This window comes from Asparagus officinalis, chromosome 1, assembly GCF_001876935.1.
Source record: "Asparagus officinalis chromosome 1, Aspof.V1, whole genome shotgun sequence".
In the NCBI taxonomy this organism is placed as follows: domain Eukaryota; kingdom Viridiplantae; phylum Streptophyta; class Magnoliopsida; order Asparagales; family Asparagaceae; genus Asparagus; species Asparagus officinalis.
Window position 1 is genome coordinate 108,440,296 of NC_033794.1, and position 13,531 is coordinate 108,453,826.

General features: G+C 40.4%; 1 protein-coding gene and 1 long non-coding RNA gene across 4 annotated transcripts in view; both read left to right on the forward strand.

Annotated features, from left to right (window-relative positions):
- The window catches only part of LOC109839068 (galactinol--sucrose galactosyltransferase-like), a gene marked incomplete at its 5' end in the record, with an annotated part of 5,513 nt that extends 3,671 nt beyond the window's left edge, over window positions 1-1,842 (forward strand). Inside the window, 4 exon segments of the mRNA XM_020407500.1 lie at window positions 171-348; window positions 649-870; window positions 873-1,030; window positions 1,149-1,842. Of these exon segments, the coding sequence (XP_020263089.1) occupies window positions 171-348; window positions 649-870; window positions 873-1,030; window positions 1,149-1,721 (1,131 nt within the window).
- LOC109828905 lies at window positions 9,451-13,218 on the forward strand. 3 transcript variants are annotated; one of them, XR_002243891.1, is made up of 5 exons: window positions 9,451-9,795; window positions 10,026-10,102; window positions 11,295-11,349; window positions 11,528-11,571; window positions 12,771-13,218. It is a non-coding gene; the product is annotated as an uncharacterized LOC109828905 (long non-coding RNA). The 3 variants fall into 3 exon arrangements; XR_002243892.1 differs by having other exon boundaries at window positions 10,026-11,349; window positions 11,528-11,575; XR_002243890.1 differs by having other exon boundaries at window positions 10,026-11,349.

The following is a 13,531-nucleotide window of genomic DNA, read 5'->3' on the forward strand; positions in this document are numbered from 1 at the left end:
TCCCAGCGAGTCTAAAAGCCGGCCCGCAAGCGGGGGGAAGAAACAATTCCCTAATTCATGAAATAACTGTTCTTTTTTTTTTTGCCCCCTTTCTAAAGTAATTAAAATTTATCTTTATCGAGCTTGAAAGGAAGGGGGGCTCAATATTCGATTTCCCTTGAACGGTGCAGATATTGGAGATGGTAAGCGAGGAGTACGGGGGCAGAGTGGAGCTCGCCAAGGCTTATTACAAAGGCCTGACCGAATCCGTGAGAAAGCACTTCAAGGGCAACGGAGTGATCGCCAGCATGGAGCACTGCAACGACTTCATGTTCCTCGGCACCGAAGCCATTTCGCTCGGCCGAGTCGGTAATCGCAAAATTCCCAACTAAAAAAAAAAGCTAATTAAGAGATGAGGTTTGCTACGGGTATCCAGAATATGAGACCAATAGGAGGGACAAGTGATGTGTCCCCCTCCTATTGGATAATGAGTCGGTCATCATTAATGATGGTCAACTCATTATCCAATAGGAGGGGGACAACTCACTTGTCCCTTCTATTGGTCCATATTTTGGATCCTTGATGAATTTTTCTTAAGAGATTCTGTCCAGCCCATCAAATTAAATTGGCGCCCCCTAATTAAATCGCTTGGGAATATTCCAATCGCAGGCGACGATTTCTGGTGCACGGACCCAGCGGGGGACCGGAACGGGACGTTCTGGCTGCAGGGCATGCCCCACCATGGTGCACTGCCGCCTACACACAGCCTCTGCGATGTCCAGGCTTCACCGCTTCCCGACTGCGGACATGTTCCCAGTCCACCCCACCCCTGCGCTCATTTCCACGCCGCCTCCCGCGCCTATCTTGGTGGGCCCGTCTACGGTTTCAGCGACTCGTCGGCGATCACGACTTCGAGCTGCTGAGGAGGCTGGCGTTGCCCGACGGCACGATACTGCGGTGCGAGGGCTGCGCGCTCCCGACGAGGGACTGCTTGTTCGAGGACCCGTTGCACGACGGCAGGACCATGCTCAAGATCTGGAACCTCAACAAGGTACGTAACTCCCCAGCGGAGCTCAAGAGTACCGGTCGTCCCTTTTCGGAACGGATCCCATCGCAATGTGTTCGATCAGTATGTCAGATAAATCCCTTAATTATTTTCTGTGTTTCAGTACACTGGAGTGATGGGAGCGTTCAACTGCCAAGGAGGAGGCTGGAACCGAGAAGCCCGAAGGAACAAATGCGCCTCCGAATACTCCCGCACCATCACCGCAACAGCCAGACCAGCCGACATCGAATGGAACAAATCCGGAACTACTCCAATAACCCCGGTCCAAAACAGAAATAACCTCTTCGCGGTCTACTCGTTCCGCGCCAAAACTCTGACCCTTCTAAAACCCGAAGAGGAGTTCGAAGTGACCCTCGATCCGTTCAACTACGAGCTCTACGTAGTCTCGCCCGTCAGCATCTTGGGAGAATGTAACGTTCGATTTGCTCCCGTAGGGCTAGCGAACATGTTGAACACTGGTGGCGCGATACAATCCGTGCAGGTGGTTGAGGGTTTGAAGGTTAGGGTGTTGGTAAAGGGGGCAGGAGAGATGAGGGTTTATTCGTCGGAGAGGCCGAAGGGGTGCAGGATTGACGGAGAGGAGGTGGGTTTTGTGTATGAGCAGGAGATGGTTGCGGTCGAAGTTGCGTGGTCTGGGTCTTCTTCCAAGACTTGTGTTGTAGAGTATTTGTATTGAGGATTATGCGTAGCGTGCAGTTAGGTAGAAGTTTGTGGGTTGTGATGTAGTTGATTAACTAATATTTTGTAGTGTGTTTTGGATTAAGTGAATGAAAACAAATTAGGGGTTTTGACTTTAATCCTTAAGGCCCAGCCTGTTCTATATCAACCCCGATGAGCACATCCAATGGGCCTACTTAATAGGCCCGTATAAAGGACAACCGCCCTGTCTTAGGATTGGGGCCTCTATCTTATAAAATAGAATAGTGATGAAGTTTGTAAGATATTGGATCGGACTATTAAGTCCATTAAAATAAAATAATTTGAAGTTTTAGGACTAAACAAGGGAAGGGAGGGGAGTGTTATCGTAGTCTTGTGATTATTTCACTTAGAATTAGATCTAAAAAAACTACTTTGCTCTTTAAATTTTCTAAAAAACTTACATAAGTTCCCCCTCTCTAATAATTTTCTTCACTGTAGCCGTCATCTACCAAATACAAAATAGAAAAAGAAAAGAAAAAGAAAAAGAAAAAGAAAAAGAAAAAGGACGCTCTGTTAAAGTTCTTATGACCTGTGCATCTTTGCTTGACATTGTACTACCCGTTCCAGATAGTTTTGTTCACATGAAAAGAATAGTTAAATATGTATCTTTGCTTGACATTGTACTACCCGTTCCAGATAGTTTTGTTCACATGAAAATAATAGTTAAATATGTACGAAGTGACGATTACTTTGATGCACTATATATTTAGTACGTCTATAGGAAAAATCACAGTGCATATAATTAGCAGCAAAATATAGAACTATTTGGGAGGGTATAAGTGTTGTTGGTATAAATTACAAGCAAAACTTGATATTAGTAGTATGTGCGCATGCATGTGTTACAAAGGTTTATTGCTTCCATCCATTGTTTTTCTGTAGATTTCTCATTGCATCTTAAGCGAACTATCAAAATTACGTTGTCTTTCAATGATTGCAGTAGTTTCATTTATTTATTGCTTCCTAATTACTGATGTATCATTCTATTTTTTAGTTTGTTGATTCAATGTATATTGGGTTATCATATTGTTTAGTCAAGTTGTTATGCGTTGGGGGATGCGTACAAAATGCTTTGAAACACCGTCATAACCTGGCTAAAATCATGGTGGGTAGACATAAGGTCATTATGAATATTTGTTGTCATATTCTAGTACTATACCATTGCATTCTAATATTATATCACCTTATAATGGCAAGTCCCCAAACATTACACATGTATCAGAGATGTTAATAACAAATCGGACCCAATGAATTATTCAAAATTTAACTCACTACGGTCCCCAATACTATTATATCTTAGGGCTGTAGTGAGTTAAATTAGTCCCAGGATAAAACAAATTTCTAATCCAAACATGGTCGAGAAGTTCTGCTATGTCACTTAGTGCTCTGTGTGCTATGCAGGAGGTGGTCCTAAAGAAGCTCTATTCGTTGCCATATCACTGATTTCAGGCAAGAAAGACTCTCTCTTTGCCTAAGGTATGTTGTTTTGTATATGTATGTATAGATTCGTAAACAGAAGAATAATTGCACGAACAGAAAGTATGTTCTATTTGATCCTTCTTTCGTCCTAATGGTCAATAAGATTGTTGTGATCAGGGAGATATCCGTAGGCCCCTAAGTCCATTGTTCTTCTTATCCTTCAATTGATAGACTCGAGGATTTGCGCACTAGTTTAGTGGTAGATATCCATTTGGTTCACCATTAATAAGAGTTTCACTAAATATTGTACTTATCACAGCTTTATTTGTGGCATATCAACATGTAGGTTGGCCTACTTGGTTGTGCCCATGCTAAATATGTGCCCACCGATTGAAGCCTGTAGCATGCGCATTCGCTACTTGATGATCGTGCCATATGTTTGATGTTTGCTTTGATTTGTTGATCTTTTTGGAGTTGTGATCGACTCAGACTCGATGAGTTCTGTGTGAAGCTTTGTTTGCGTGTTGATTTGGGACCATCATCCTCGTTCACTTGTGGAGCTGGTCCCCAACATGGTTGACCAGAAGAGACAGTTGCTCTATTTGTTCTCAGCTCAATGATCAGTACTAATTAATGTTGAGCTCATGGCCTATTACATCTGTGGGTTCCTGAACCTTAAAGCCCTTGGTCCAATTAAAGCTCGAGTCCACCCAAATTACACTTTGATTGCAACCACAGCTATAGAGATTTAACCAAATAAAACCTTGATTATACATGAGCCTGACGCTTTCGTAGTAAGCTCCGAAGAGGCTATAATCATATATAGTTTGGGTTTTTGGCTTTAAGCGCATGATGATACCTCTCTTATTAATTGCCATTTTGAATTACAAGTGCCTTCAGCTATTAATAAGATTGATTGAGCCCTTCTAATTAATCTATTTTTACACTTTAACATGTTGCAAGCTGTGCGCTTTCAGTAATTTTATATTCTAAAACCACGAGGCAGAGAATAATTGGAACCAAGTTAGTTTGCGTGAACTTAGTAATAGCCCTTCTAATCTATTTATAAGCCTGATTGAACCCTTTCATCCCAAGTTGGTGCACCACTTTCATTTGGGCTTTGTGGCCGGACCAAAGGGCCGGCCAACATGAGATTCTCAACCCACCTAAATTGAACAGAAAAATATAGTGGTGGACAAAAGCTAATGTTGTACCGCATCATACTGCAACCCCCTTGACCATGTACCAATTATTGCTGGTTCCTTCGTTCTTTCCGAACCTAGTAAAGTAAGCAATGGGTAGGAAGCACTCAAATCCTAGTGTTTGAGGGTGAGAAAGTGAATCCTTCCCATAATCGCAAAGATTTTGAGTCATGGCTCTATTCTTTGTCATAAAGTTGTTTATTGTGTTTATGATATGATGATGATTCGATGGATATGTTTTTGGTTTAGATCACACGTTGCCCCGCGATAGGTTCTAAAAGGAACCTAGATTTGATGGACCATAGGAGAGTTAAGAGCATCTACAAGGGACAGGGGAAGACATGATTTCACTGAGGCCTCGTTTGGTACGCGGGAATGAGGTAGAATGGAATTGCCATTCTCACTTCTTATTCCTTCCTACCAAACACATCCTCTTTTTTAAAGTTGGAATGCACATTCCCACTTTATGTGAGAATGAACATTCCCAATGAAATGATAGAGAATGAGCATTCCCACTTAAATGAGAATCAATAAAATATACAATTTTAAAATACGTCTATTCCCACTTCATTTTATAAATTATACCCAAATGTGAGAATGAGAATGACTATTCCAATCTCTCATTAATTCCATTCCATTTCTTCTTCCATTCCATTCTCATTGGAGTTCATTCCCGCGTACCAAACGAGGCGTGAGGATCTTATCAGAATTCTCTATCATGTGGGGGAATTTGAGCCATATAGGAGGCAGAGAAATATCCAAACCGCATGCTCTCTGTTTAATATTTTCAATATCTTGGAACCTCCCGCAGAAATATCCAAACTGCTCTCTGTTTAATATTTTCAATGTCTTGGAACCTCCCGCACCATGCGGGAGGTTTTGATGGGATCCAAATTCATATGGGTTGTGTCAATTTGTGCCGGTGAACTAGTAGTAATAAGAAGACATGAGCTCCACGTAGAGTATAAGATGAAAAGTATGTAAAAAACCTTGCCATAAATTATAATAAGAATCTAAGAAGTTTTAATTTAGAGCATGTTCGGTTTACGTAAAATACTTGCAACAAAAACACGGACTAGATTGCTAAATATGGTCTTTAACTACCAAATGATATTCTCTATATATTGAAGTTCAGCAAAATATGGTGATGCCTTTGATCTAGAGTGATTAAGCAATTTGCAAAGGGAAAGCTTGTTCTTGTTTATGTCATTGCTAACTTCTTTAATCTTTAACTATCAAATGATATTTCTCTACGTTCAAGATCCATGAAATGTGGGGATGCCTTTGATCCAGAGTGATTTGCAAAGGGAAAGCTTATTCCTATTAATGTTATTGTTAACTTGTTTTATTTTTCATTTTCAAGTTCAGGCTCATTCAACTACCATAGATAGACCTCTGACCCAGAGTGATTTGTAAAGGAAAACTTATTCCCATATGTGTTATTGTTAACTTCTTTTGTTTTTCATTTTCATGCCTAGATCCATTCAATTATCAGACACACACTGTGTGTGCGTGGGGTGGGGGGGGTGGGTAGGGGGCCGTTGGGGTGGGCTGGGGTGCGGGGACACGAGACAGTGTCCCCCATGCTCCCACGTAGCCCATGCTCATCCCCCCATTCTGCCCATGCTCACAGCCCCTATGCCTCCCATGCTCTCTTGGTTTAGCCCATACTCTCTCTTGCCTATAAATAGAGATGAAGATAGAAGAGAAGTTGTGTGGGAAAGAAAAAAAAGAGTGAAAATTCTTGAGAGATTTTGAAGAGAGGCAAAAAAAAATCAGAGAGAGAGAGCTTGTGAGTTGTACAAATTTGATATTCTCCTCATAGTGAAAACCCCTCCCGTGGATGTAGGTAAGTTTGCCGAACCACGTAAATCTCGTATCTTAACTGTGAGTTGGTTTTGCTTGTAGGTTCCCTCAACAAGTCAGTCCTAGAACCGATGAGAGGTTAAGCTGGAACAAGAGTTGGCTATTACTTGTAGGTTCCCATGATATTCAGTCCTAGAACTGCTGAGAGGAAGAGTATATCTCACTTTATTAAGATATTTCACTTCTGTTCTTGTTTTCTTTGTGAAACGGGAATATAGAATTTGACTTGAGCTTTTGTGAAAATAAAAGCCAGGGCTTTCTCTCGGGTGATATCACTTTCGCGGCATGAGGACGTGACTCTACGCCAAATAATTGGTATCAGAGCCCTTTATTCAGATGGGAGGTGATAAAATTTTTGATACAACGGTTGGAACTAATGGAAGTGATGGAGACTCATGTGAGCATACACGGTTATGTCATAGGCGGCTTGGGCACATGTCAGAGAAGGGTCTGGATCTGCTTGGTAAGGAGGGTTTGTTGAAGAATCTAAAGAAACCTTGCATAGAGTTTTGCGAGGATTATGTGTACGGGAAGGCGCACAGGGTCCAGCTTCTGAGAAGCAAGCATAAGAGTAGAGGTATTCTGGATTATGTACACACGGATATTTGGGGTCCGGCTCAGACTACTTCCAAGGGAGACTCTAGATATTTTGTCTCATTCATAGATGATCATTCGAGGTATGCTTGGGTTTATTTTCTAAAGCATAAGAATAAGGTATTCGAGACATTCAAGAAGTGGAAGGCGATGGTTAAGAACATGACTGGGAAGAAGTTGAAGACACTGAGATTTGACAACGGTACAGAGGATACATATGGTGCCTTCAAGGAGTTCTGTGATCAGAAGGACATTGCTAGACACTGGACAACCAGATCAATATCATAGCAGAATAGGGTCGCGGAGAGGCTGAACCGTACACTGCGGGAGAAAGCAGTGAGTATACCATCATATGCTGGTTTGGGCAAAGAATGGTGGACAGAGTCGATTGCTACAGCTTGCTACATAGTGAATCGGTCTCCACATTCTATACTGGATGGTGATACACCCTTTAGGGTGTGGTCAGAGGAGCATGTAGATTATGAGAGGCTCTAGATTTTCGGGTGTACCGCCTATTATCACGTCAATGAGGGATAGCTTGACGCGAGAGCTAAGAATGCTATATTCTTGGGGTATGCAAAGGGTGTAAAAGGCTATCGTCTTTGGTGTACAGAAGATTCAAAGTTTGTGATCAGTAGGGATGTTACATTTGATGAGAAATCCATGATTGCTAGGGCGCCCAATATTAATGGTGTTCAAAGTCCCAGGTGATTGAAATAGAACCCAAGGACCTATCAGGTTCTAGTCACGTTCAAGAGGAGGATCATGAAGATGATGAGCTTGAACAGGAGGAGGTTTAGCAAGAAAATACACATGCACTACAATAATAGCAGCTCGAGGATAGTTTGGATTCCACTAGGCCAAGGCGAGCATACAAGCAGGTACTAAAGCAGGGGTCTGATCAACCCCTGAAGCATTATGAACATGTTAATTTGGTAGAATATGCACTCTCGGTGGAGGATGATAAGCCGGTCACCTTCAAAGAAGCTATTCGGAACAAGGATAGTGAGAGTTGGTTATCTGCGATGGAAGAGGAGATGAAATCTATTTGGAAAAATCGAACATGGGAGGTGGTCCCATTGCCCGTAGGAAGAAAAGTTATTGGTTGTAAGTGGGTGTATAAGAAAAAAAAAGATCCTTCAGAGCTTGGTGGTATAAGGTACAAGGTGAGGCTAGTGGCTAAAGGGTTTGCACAAAGAGAGGGTGTGGATTACAATGAGATATTTTCTCTGGTGCTAAAACACATTTCTATTCTGGTGCTATTGAGTATTGTTGCTCATGGTGATCTTGAGCTGGAACAACTCGATGTAAAGACGACCTTCTTACACGGAGACTTGGATAAAGAGATCTATATACATCAACCTGAGGGCTACAAGATTGAGGATAAGGAGTATCATGTATGTCGCTTGAGGAAATCACTATATGGATTGAAGCAATCTCCTTGGCAGTGGTACAAGCGATTTGTCTCCTTCATGCTGAAGCATGAGTTTCCCAGAAGCGACTATGATTATTGTGTCTACATTCGGAAGCTTCGTGGAGGTGATTATATCTATCTTTTTTTGTATGTGGATGACATACTTATTGCGTCGAGGAGCAAGGTGAAGATAGATAGGTTAAAATCTCAACTTGGTAAAGAGTTCGAGATGAAGGACATGGGCGCTGCAAGGAAAATATTGAGTATGGAGATTAGAATAGAACGGGCGAATCGGTGATTGTTCTTGAGTCAGGAGGACTATATAGAGCGGGTGATCGTGAGGTTCAGGATACAAAGTGCTAAGTCGGTGGTGACTCCATTAGCTCCACACTTCAGGCTTTCAGGCAAACAATCTTCCATTACAGCAGAAGAAAAGACACACATGGAACGTGTCCCCTATGCTAGTGCAGTTGGCAGCTTAATGTACACAATGGTGTGTACACGTCTAGATATTTCACAGGCGGTCAGTGTTGTCAGTAGATTCATGGCGAACCCGGGAAAGACACATTGAGAAGCGGTGAAGTTCATCCTAAGGTACTTGAAGGGTACCATAGATACGGGTCTATGCTTTGATGGAGATACGTGTCAGATTGATGTGTTTGTTGACTCAGATTATGCGGGCACTATAACAAAGCTGTTATTTTATAGCGTTTAATGATAGCGTTTATGTTGTAAGTGCTATAGATCATACGTGCCTTATTTTTTGATAGCGTTTGAAAAATTTTAAACGCTATAAGTAAGTGATCACAAATTTTTTTATTCTGGTGCGTTGAAAACTTAAGCGGGACACTGAAAATTAAATTAGGCCGCCCCCAAAAATTCATCCCCCACCCCCAAAAATTCATTGGTCCCGCCCTGAGAAAAAAAACCCTAACCCCAACAATTTTCGCATGCCCTTAATCTGCTCCCTCCTCATCTACCAAACCCACGATGGGTATCTCGCTTCAATCATGGTCGAAGAGGGCAGCGTCGCCCCCGTGGGCTCGGCGATCGCGTTGCTCGCCGAGACCGAGGCCAAGATCGAGCAGGCTAGGTCAAAGGCCCAATCTTCCTCCTCCTCATCCGAAATCCTAGATTCAGATTCCCCTCCGGCGCAGCAAGAAGCTGTAGTATGGCAAGATTCTGCACCTCCTGTGTCGAAGCCCTCGCCGACAGGAAATTGGCGAAGGATCTGAAGGTGGATATTGGGTCGGTGGCGGGAACTGGCCCGATGTGCCGAATTGTGGCTAAGGATGTGGAGGAGGCGGCGGCAACAGTAAGCTATTCCTGCTACTGTAGGGGAGCTTGGGAGTGGAGGGGAGGAAGGAGGTTGTAAGTTTAAGTTCAAATTTGCAACCTGAAGAATCTGAATGGGATGTATTTGGCAATGATTTGTATGCTCCTGAAGTGGTCCTTACTCAGTCGGGTAATCCAGGTGTAGATGTCTCTTCTGCTAGTGGGATTGATGAAGACGACAAGCTTAAGGCATTAATTGAAACGCCTGCACTTGATTGGAGCTGGTGAGAAACTTGTGTTGATTGATTTCTAAGTTGATCTTCTTATTAAATTGTTTTAAGTTATTGTTTAAGGTGACATGAACCACAAATCATAGCAATAGTTCTTCATTGTAATTCTATTTTGAAAAGTACTATCTTCTAATTGGACCATCTGGCATTTCAGTCAAGGACAAGATGGCTTTGGCGGTAGAGGCTTTGGAAGAATCTTCTAATTGGACCATCTGGCATTTCAGTCAAGGACAAGATGGCTTTGGCGGTAGAGGCTTTGGAAGAGGCTTTGGGAGAGGGATGATGGCTGGTCGTGGCTTCGGTATACGTTTATGCTCTTCATATGTTCTCTATTATTTTTGGTTTCCTTATCTTGTTGTCATCGTCATATTAATTTCTTTTTTTATTATTTTTTTTCATTTTGGTGTGATTATTTCCAGTATAAGATTCTTGTAAATTGGTCATGCAAGACAAAGCTATGACTATCTTAATCGCTAGGTAAAGACTTAGGTCCATTACTTTGCTTTCAAGTAATATATAATAAAATAATAAATTGAGAACTATTAGATAAATATGAAGTAATGAGTGATACAATTATTATATTCTTGATGTTTATGCTTGTGTTGTGCATCCAACTCATCATACTTTGATAAACTGCTGTGGATAATGCCACAAATTAGCCTATTTCTATTAGAAATTGCTGGTGTTCAGGATTTTGTGCCCCCTTCTTGTGCCTTGAGCTCATTCTGGATCTGCGCAGCATTACTGAAGTTATATCAGCTCGCACGTTATTACTTTTGCAGGCTAGTAATAAGCATGTGGATGGTGTAGATCAATAAATTGTGTCATGCTGATAATTTGACATCTTCTGATCTGGAGAGGTCATTTGTGTAAGTGAGGACTTAGGAGTGTTGATAATGAATTAACTACGTCTTCTAAGAATTGTTAATTATTGTGACTTTACAAGTCACTCATTGCGCCTCGCTAAATTTTCAAGTGAATTTTGCTTTATATCCTATCTGTGGTCAATTTCGATTTTAAGAGAATTTGACACTATTAACGAGTGTCAGATACAAATATTTTGCCATTATCCTTGCACATCGCGTGTCCTTTCTTTTGACATTCTACTCATAAGATAACTTCATTGAGATGAATCTTTGTCTAATAATTCATCTTGTTTCATGGTTTGCAGCGGTTATACACTGAGCACAAGATCAAGTTATCGAAGATACACATATATTGGAATAACTGTAGTTTTGCTTATTCTCTTAGTGCTAGCCTCATTGTCAATTTTATCCATTTGAGAAATCATCTGTCAAACTATCTTTATATTGACATTTCTATGCAAGTTTTCTTTTCCAATGTCTTCACTTTATTCTGTGTTTTCCCCAGGTATAGAATTGTCTGCTATTAGCAGATTGAGTATCTATTTGCTTGTCCGTTTACAACTTTGATCCTATTTTAGCATTTGATTTTTCATAGAGTTGAAGCAATTTAATGATGTTTTCTTTCAGATTGATCACATAGTCCTAACTCATGTATGCTCAGAGACTTTAGGCGGACTTCCAGGTGCATTATTTATTTGAGTGTGAAATTGTTTTTTATAAAAAAAGTTATTTTTGTTATGTCAAGAAACTGTATATATCCTATCTCATAGGCTCAGCTAGTAGGCCTTTCTTTGTCTGTAGAATAGTAGCACAATTATCTTTGAACTGTAAATAAATAATAATTTATTAATTGTGTACAGGTCTTCTATTGACTTTAGCCGGCATTGGGGAAGAAGGGATGTCTGTATGTAATCCTCTAGCTCTCTTTGTTTGTCTTTCATTTAAACGGCTTCTGGAGAATGCTTGTTTACTATTTGTTCCGTTATCCATGATATGTTACTAATGTAGACTTCTAGTAAATAACTTATAGGCTCCTTTGGTAAACTTATTTCCTTTCAGGTTAACATGTGGGGCCCGTCTGATGTTAAATATTTGGTTGATGCAATGAAATTATTTATTCCACATGCTGCCATAGTAAAAAGCTTCTAGGTGCCCCCTTAGTCATCTCTGCTAATGATTCTTATATGATATAACAGGTTCTACACTAAATTAAGTTGACAAATTAAGGAGAGTATTTTCCATGTAGTTAATTTCAAAATAAGAATTTCAAACTTACATGTTTGCTCAATTTCTGCATTTTTTTATTATCAAATCACAAGTTATCTGGAGCAAAGGTGTTGCAAGGAATTGAGAACTGAGCAATTTGGCTATGCAAAAGTTGTCATGAGCATCTACCGCAAATTATTAGTGCAAGGAATTGAGAACTGAGCAATTTGGCTATGCAAAAGTTGTCATGAGCATCTACCGCAAATTATTAGTTTCTTGCAGAGAGCAAATGTGAGTTTGGCTATGCAAAAGTTGTCATGAGCATCTACCGCAAATTATTAGTTTCTTGCAGAGAGCAAATGTGAGTTATTGCAATTTGGCTATGCAATTTGGCTCTGCAACTAGATATGTTTGCTGGGCAAAGAGAGGATACTGGTCATAGGGATTTGACCATAAAATTAGGACCCAGAAAGTTTTTCTTCTTGTTGCGCATAAATTTTTCTAATCCAGTTATTTCTTGGAGTATCAGCTATAGGGTATAGGATCTGTAGTGCAGTGTTATTGCGTCAAGGGAGTTCAAGTCTAGTAGGCTTAACAACAATTTTTGGTGGATCAAATATAACAATAGATTCCACAATTATTAGGCCTTAATCAATAGGTGAAGGGATTTTGCACTAATATGTAGATAATTCATAAAAAGAGTCTAGATATAAGGCCTGGGTTAGAATGCAAAGTAGAAATCAGATCTAGGGTGGGACTAGAAGCGGATGAGTAGATATGCGTATAAACTGTTTTATAATCTTCTGATTGTTGGGGGTTACTATATTGTTACATGTTTCAACCATATCTGTTGTCTCCTCAGTCATCTCTGCTAATGATTCTTATATGATATAACAGGTTCTACACTAAAGCCTGGTGATAATGCGGTTGTCTATGTCTGTGAATTGCCAGAAATTAAGGGGAAGTTTGACCCAGTTAAAGCTTCATCTCTAGGACTGAAACCAGGTCCAAAATATCGCGAATTGCAACTTGGAAAGTCAGTAATGTCAGATTATCAAGACATTATGGTGTGTTGAGCCTAAGTTTAATCAAACTTCGAACTCTTGTGTGATATCTTCGAACTCAATTGCTGAAGATGATGAGTCTCCCAAGTCATATGTAATGCAGCAAAGTTAGTTTTTGTTGTTCTGTGTACTATGGTTAATTCTTGTACTCCATGTTGGATTATCCAAAGACTAGTATTTGTTTTTTGGCACATTTGTGTTGACTCTTCTTGTATGCTACAACTTGGTTATGTATCAGTTTGAACATTTAAATAAAATATTTGCTTTTATGGTTGTCACAATTGGAAGTTATTTCTAGTTCAACCTCAAAGGTTTATAGGCACAACTGAAATGCTATAAGAAGTGGAAACAATTACTTAAATGCTATTAAAAGAAGAAAGACAACATTCACTGAAACGCCATTGTAGTAACTCAAACGCTATCAAATGTAAGACAATAGCAGCGTTGAAATGCTATGAATGAAAACTAACTAATAGCGTTTTTCAACCGCTATGAAAGATATTTGTCATAGCAATATAGAAACGCTATGGAATACTCTTTTATAGCTACATAAAAACGCTATGGTTGGAAACTTTTTGACAGCGTTTGGGGAAA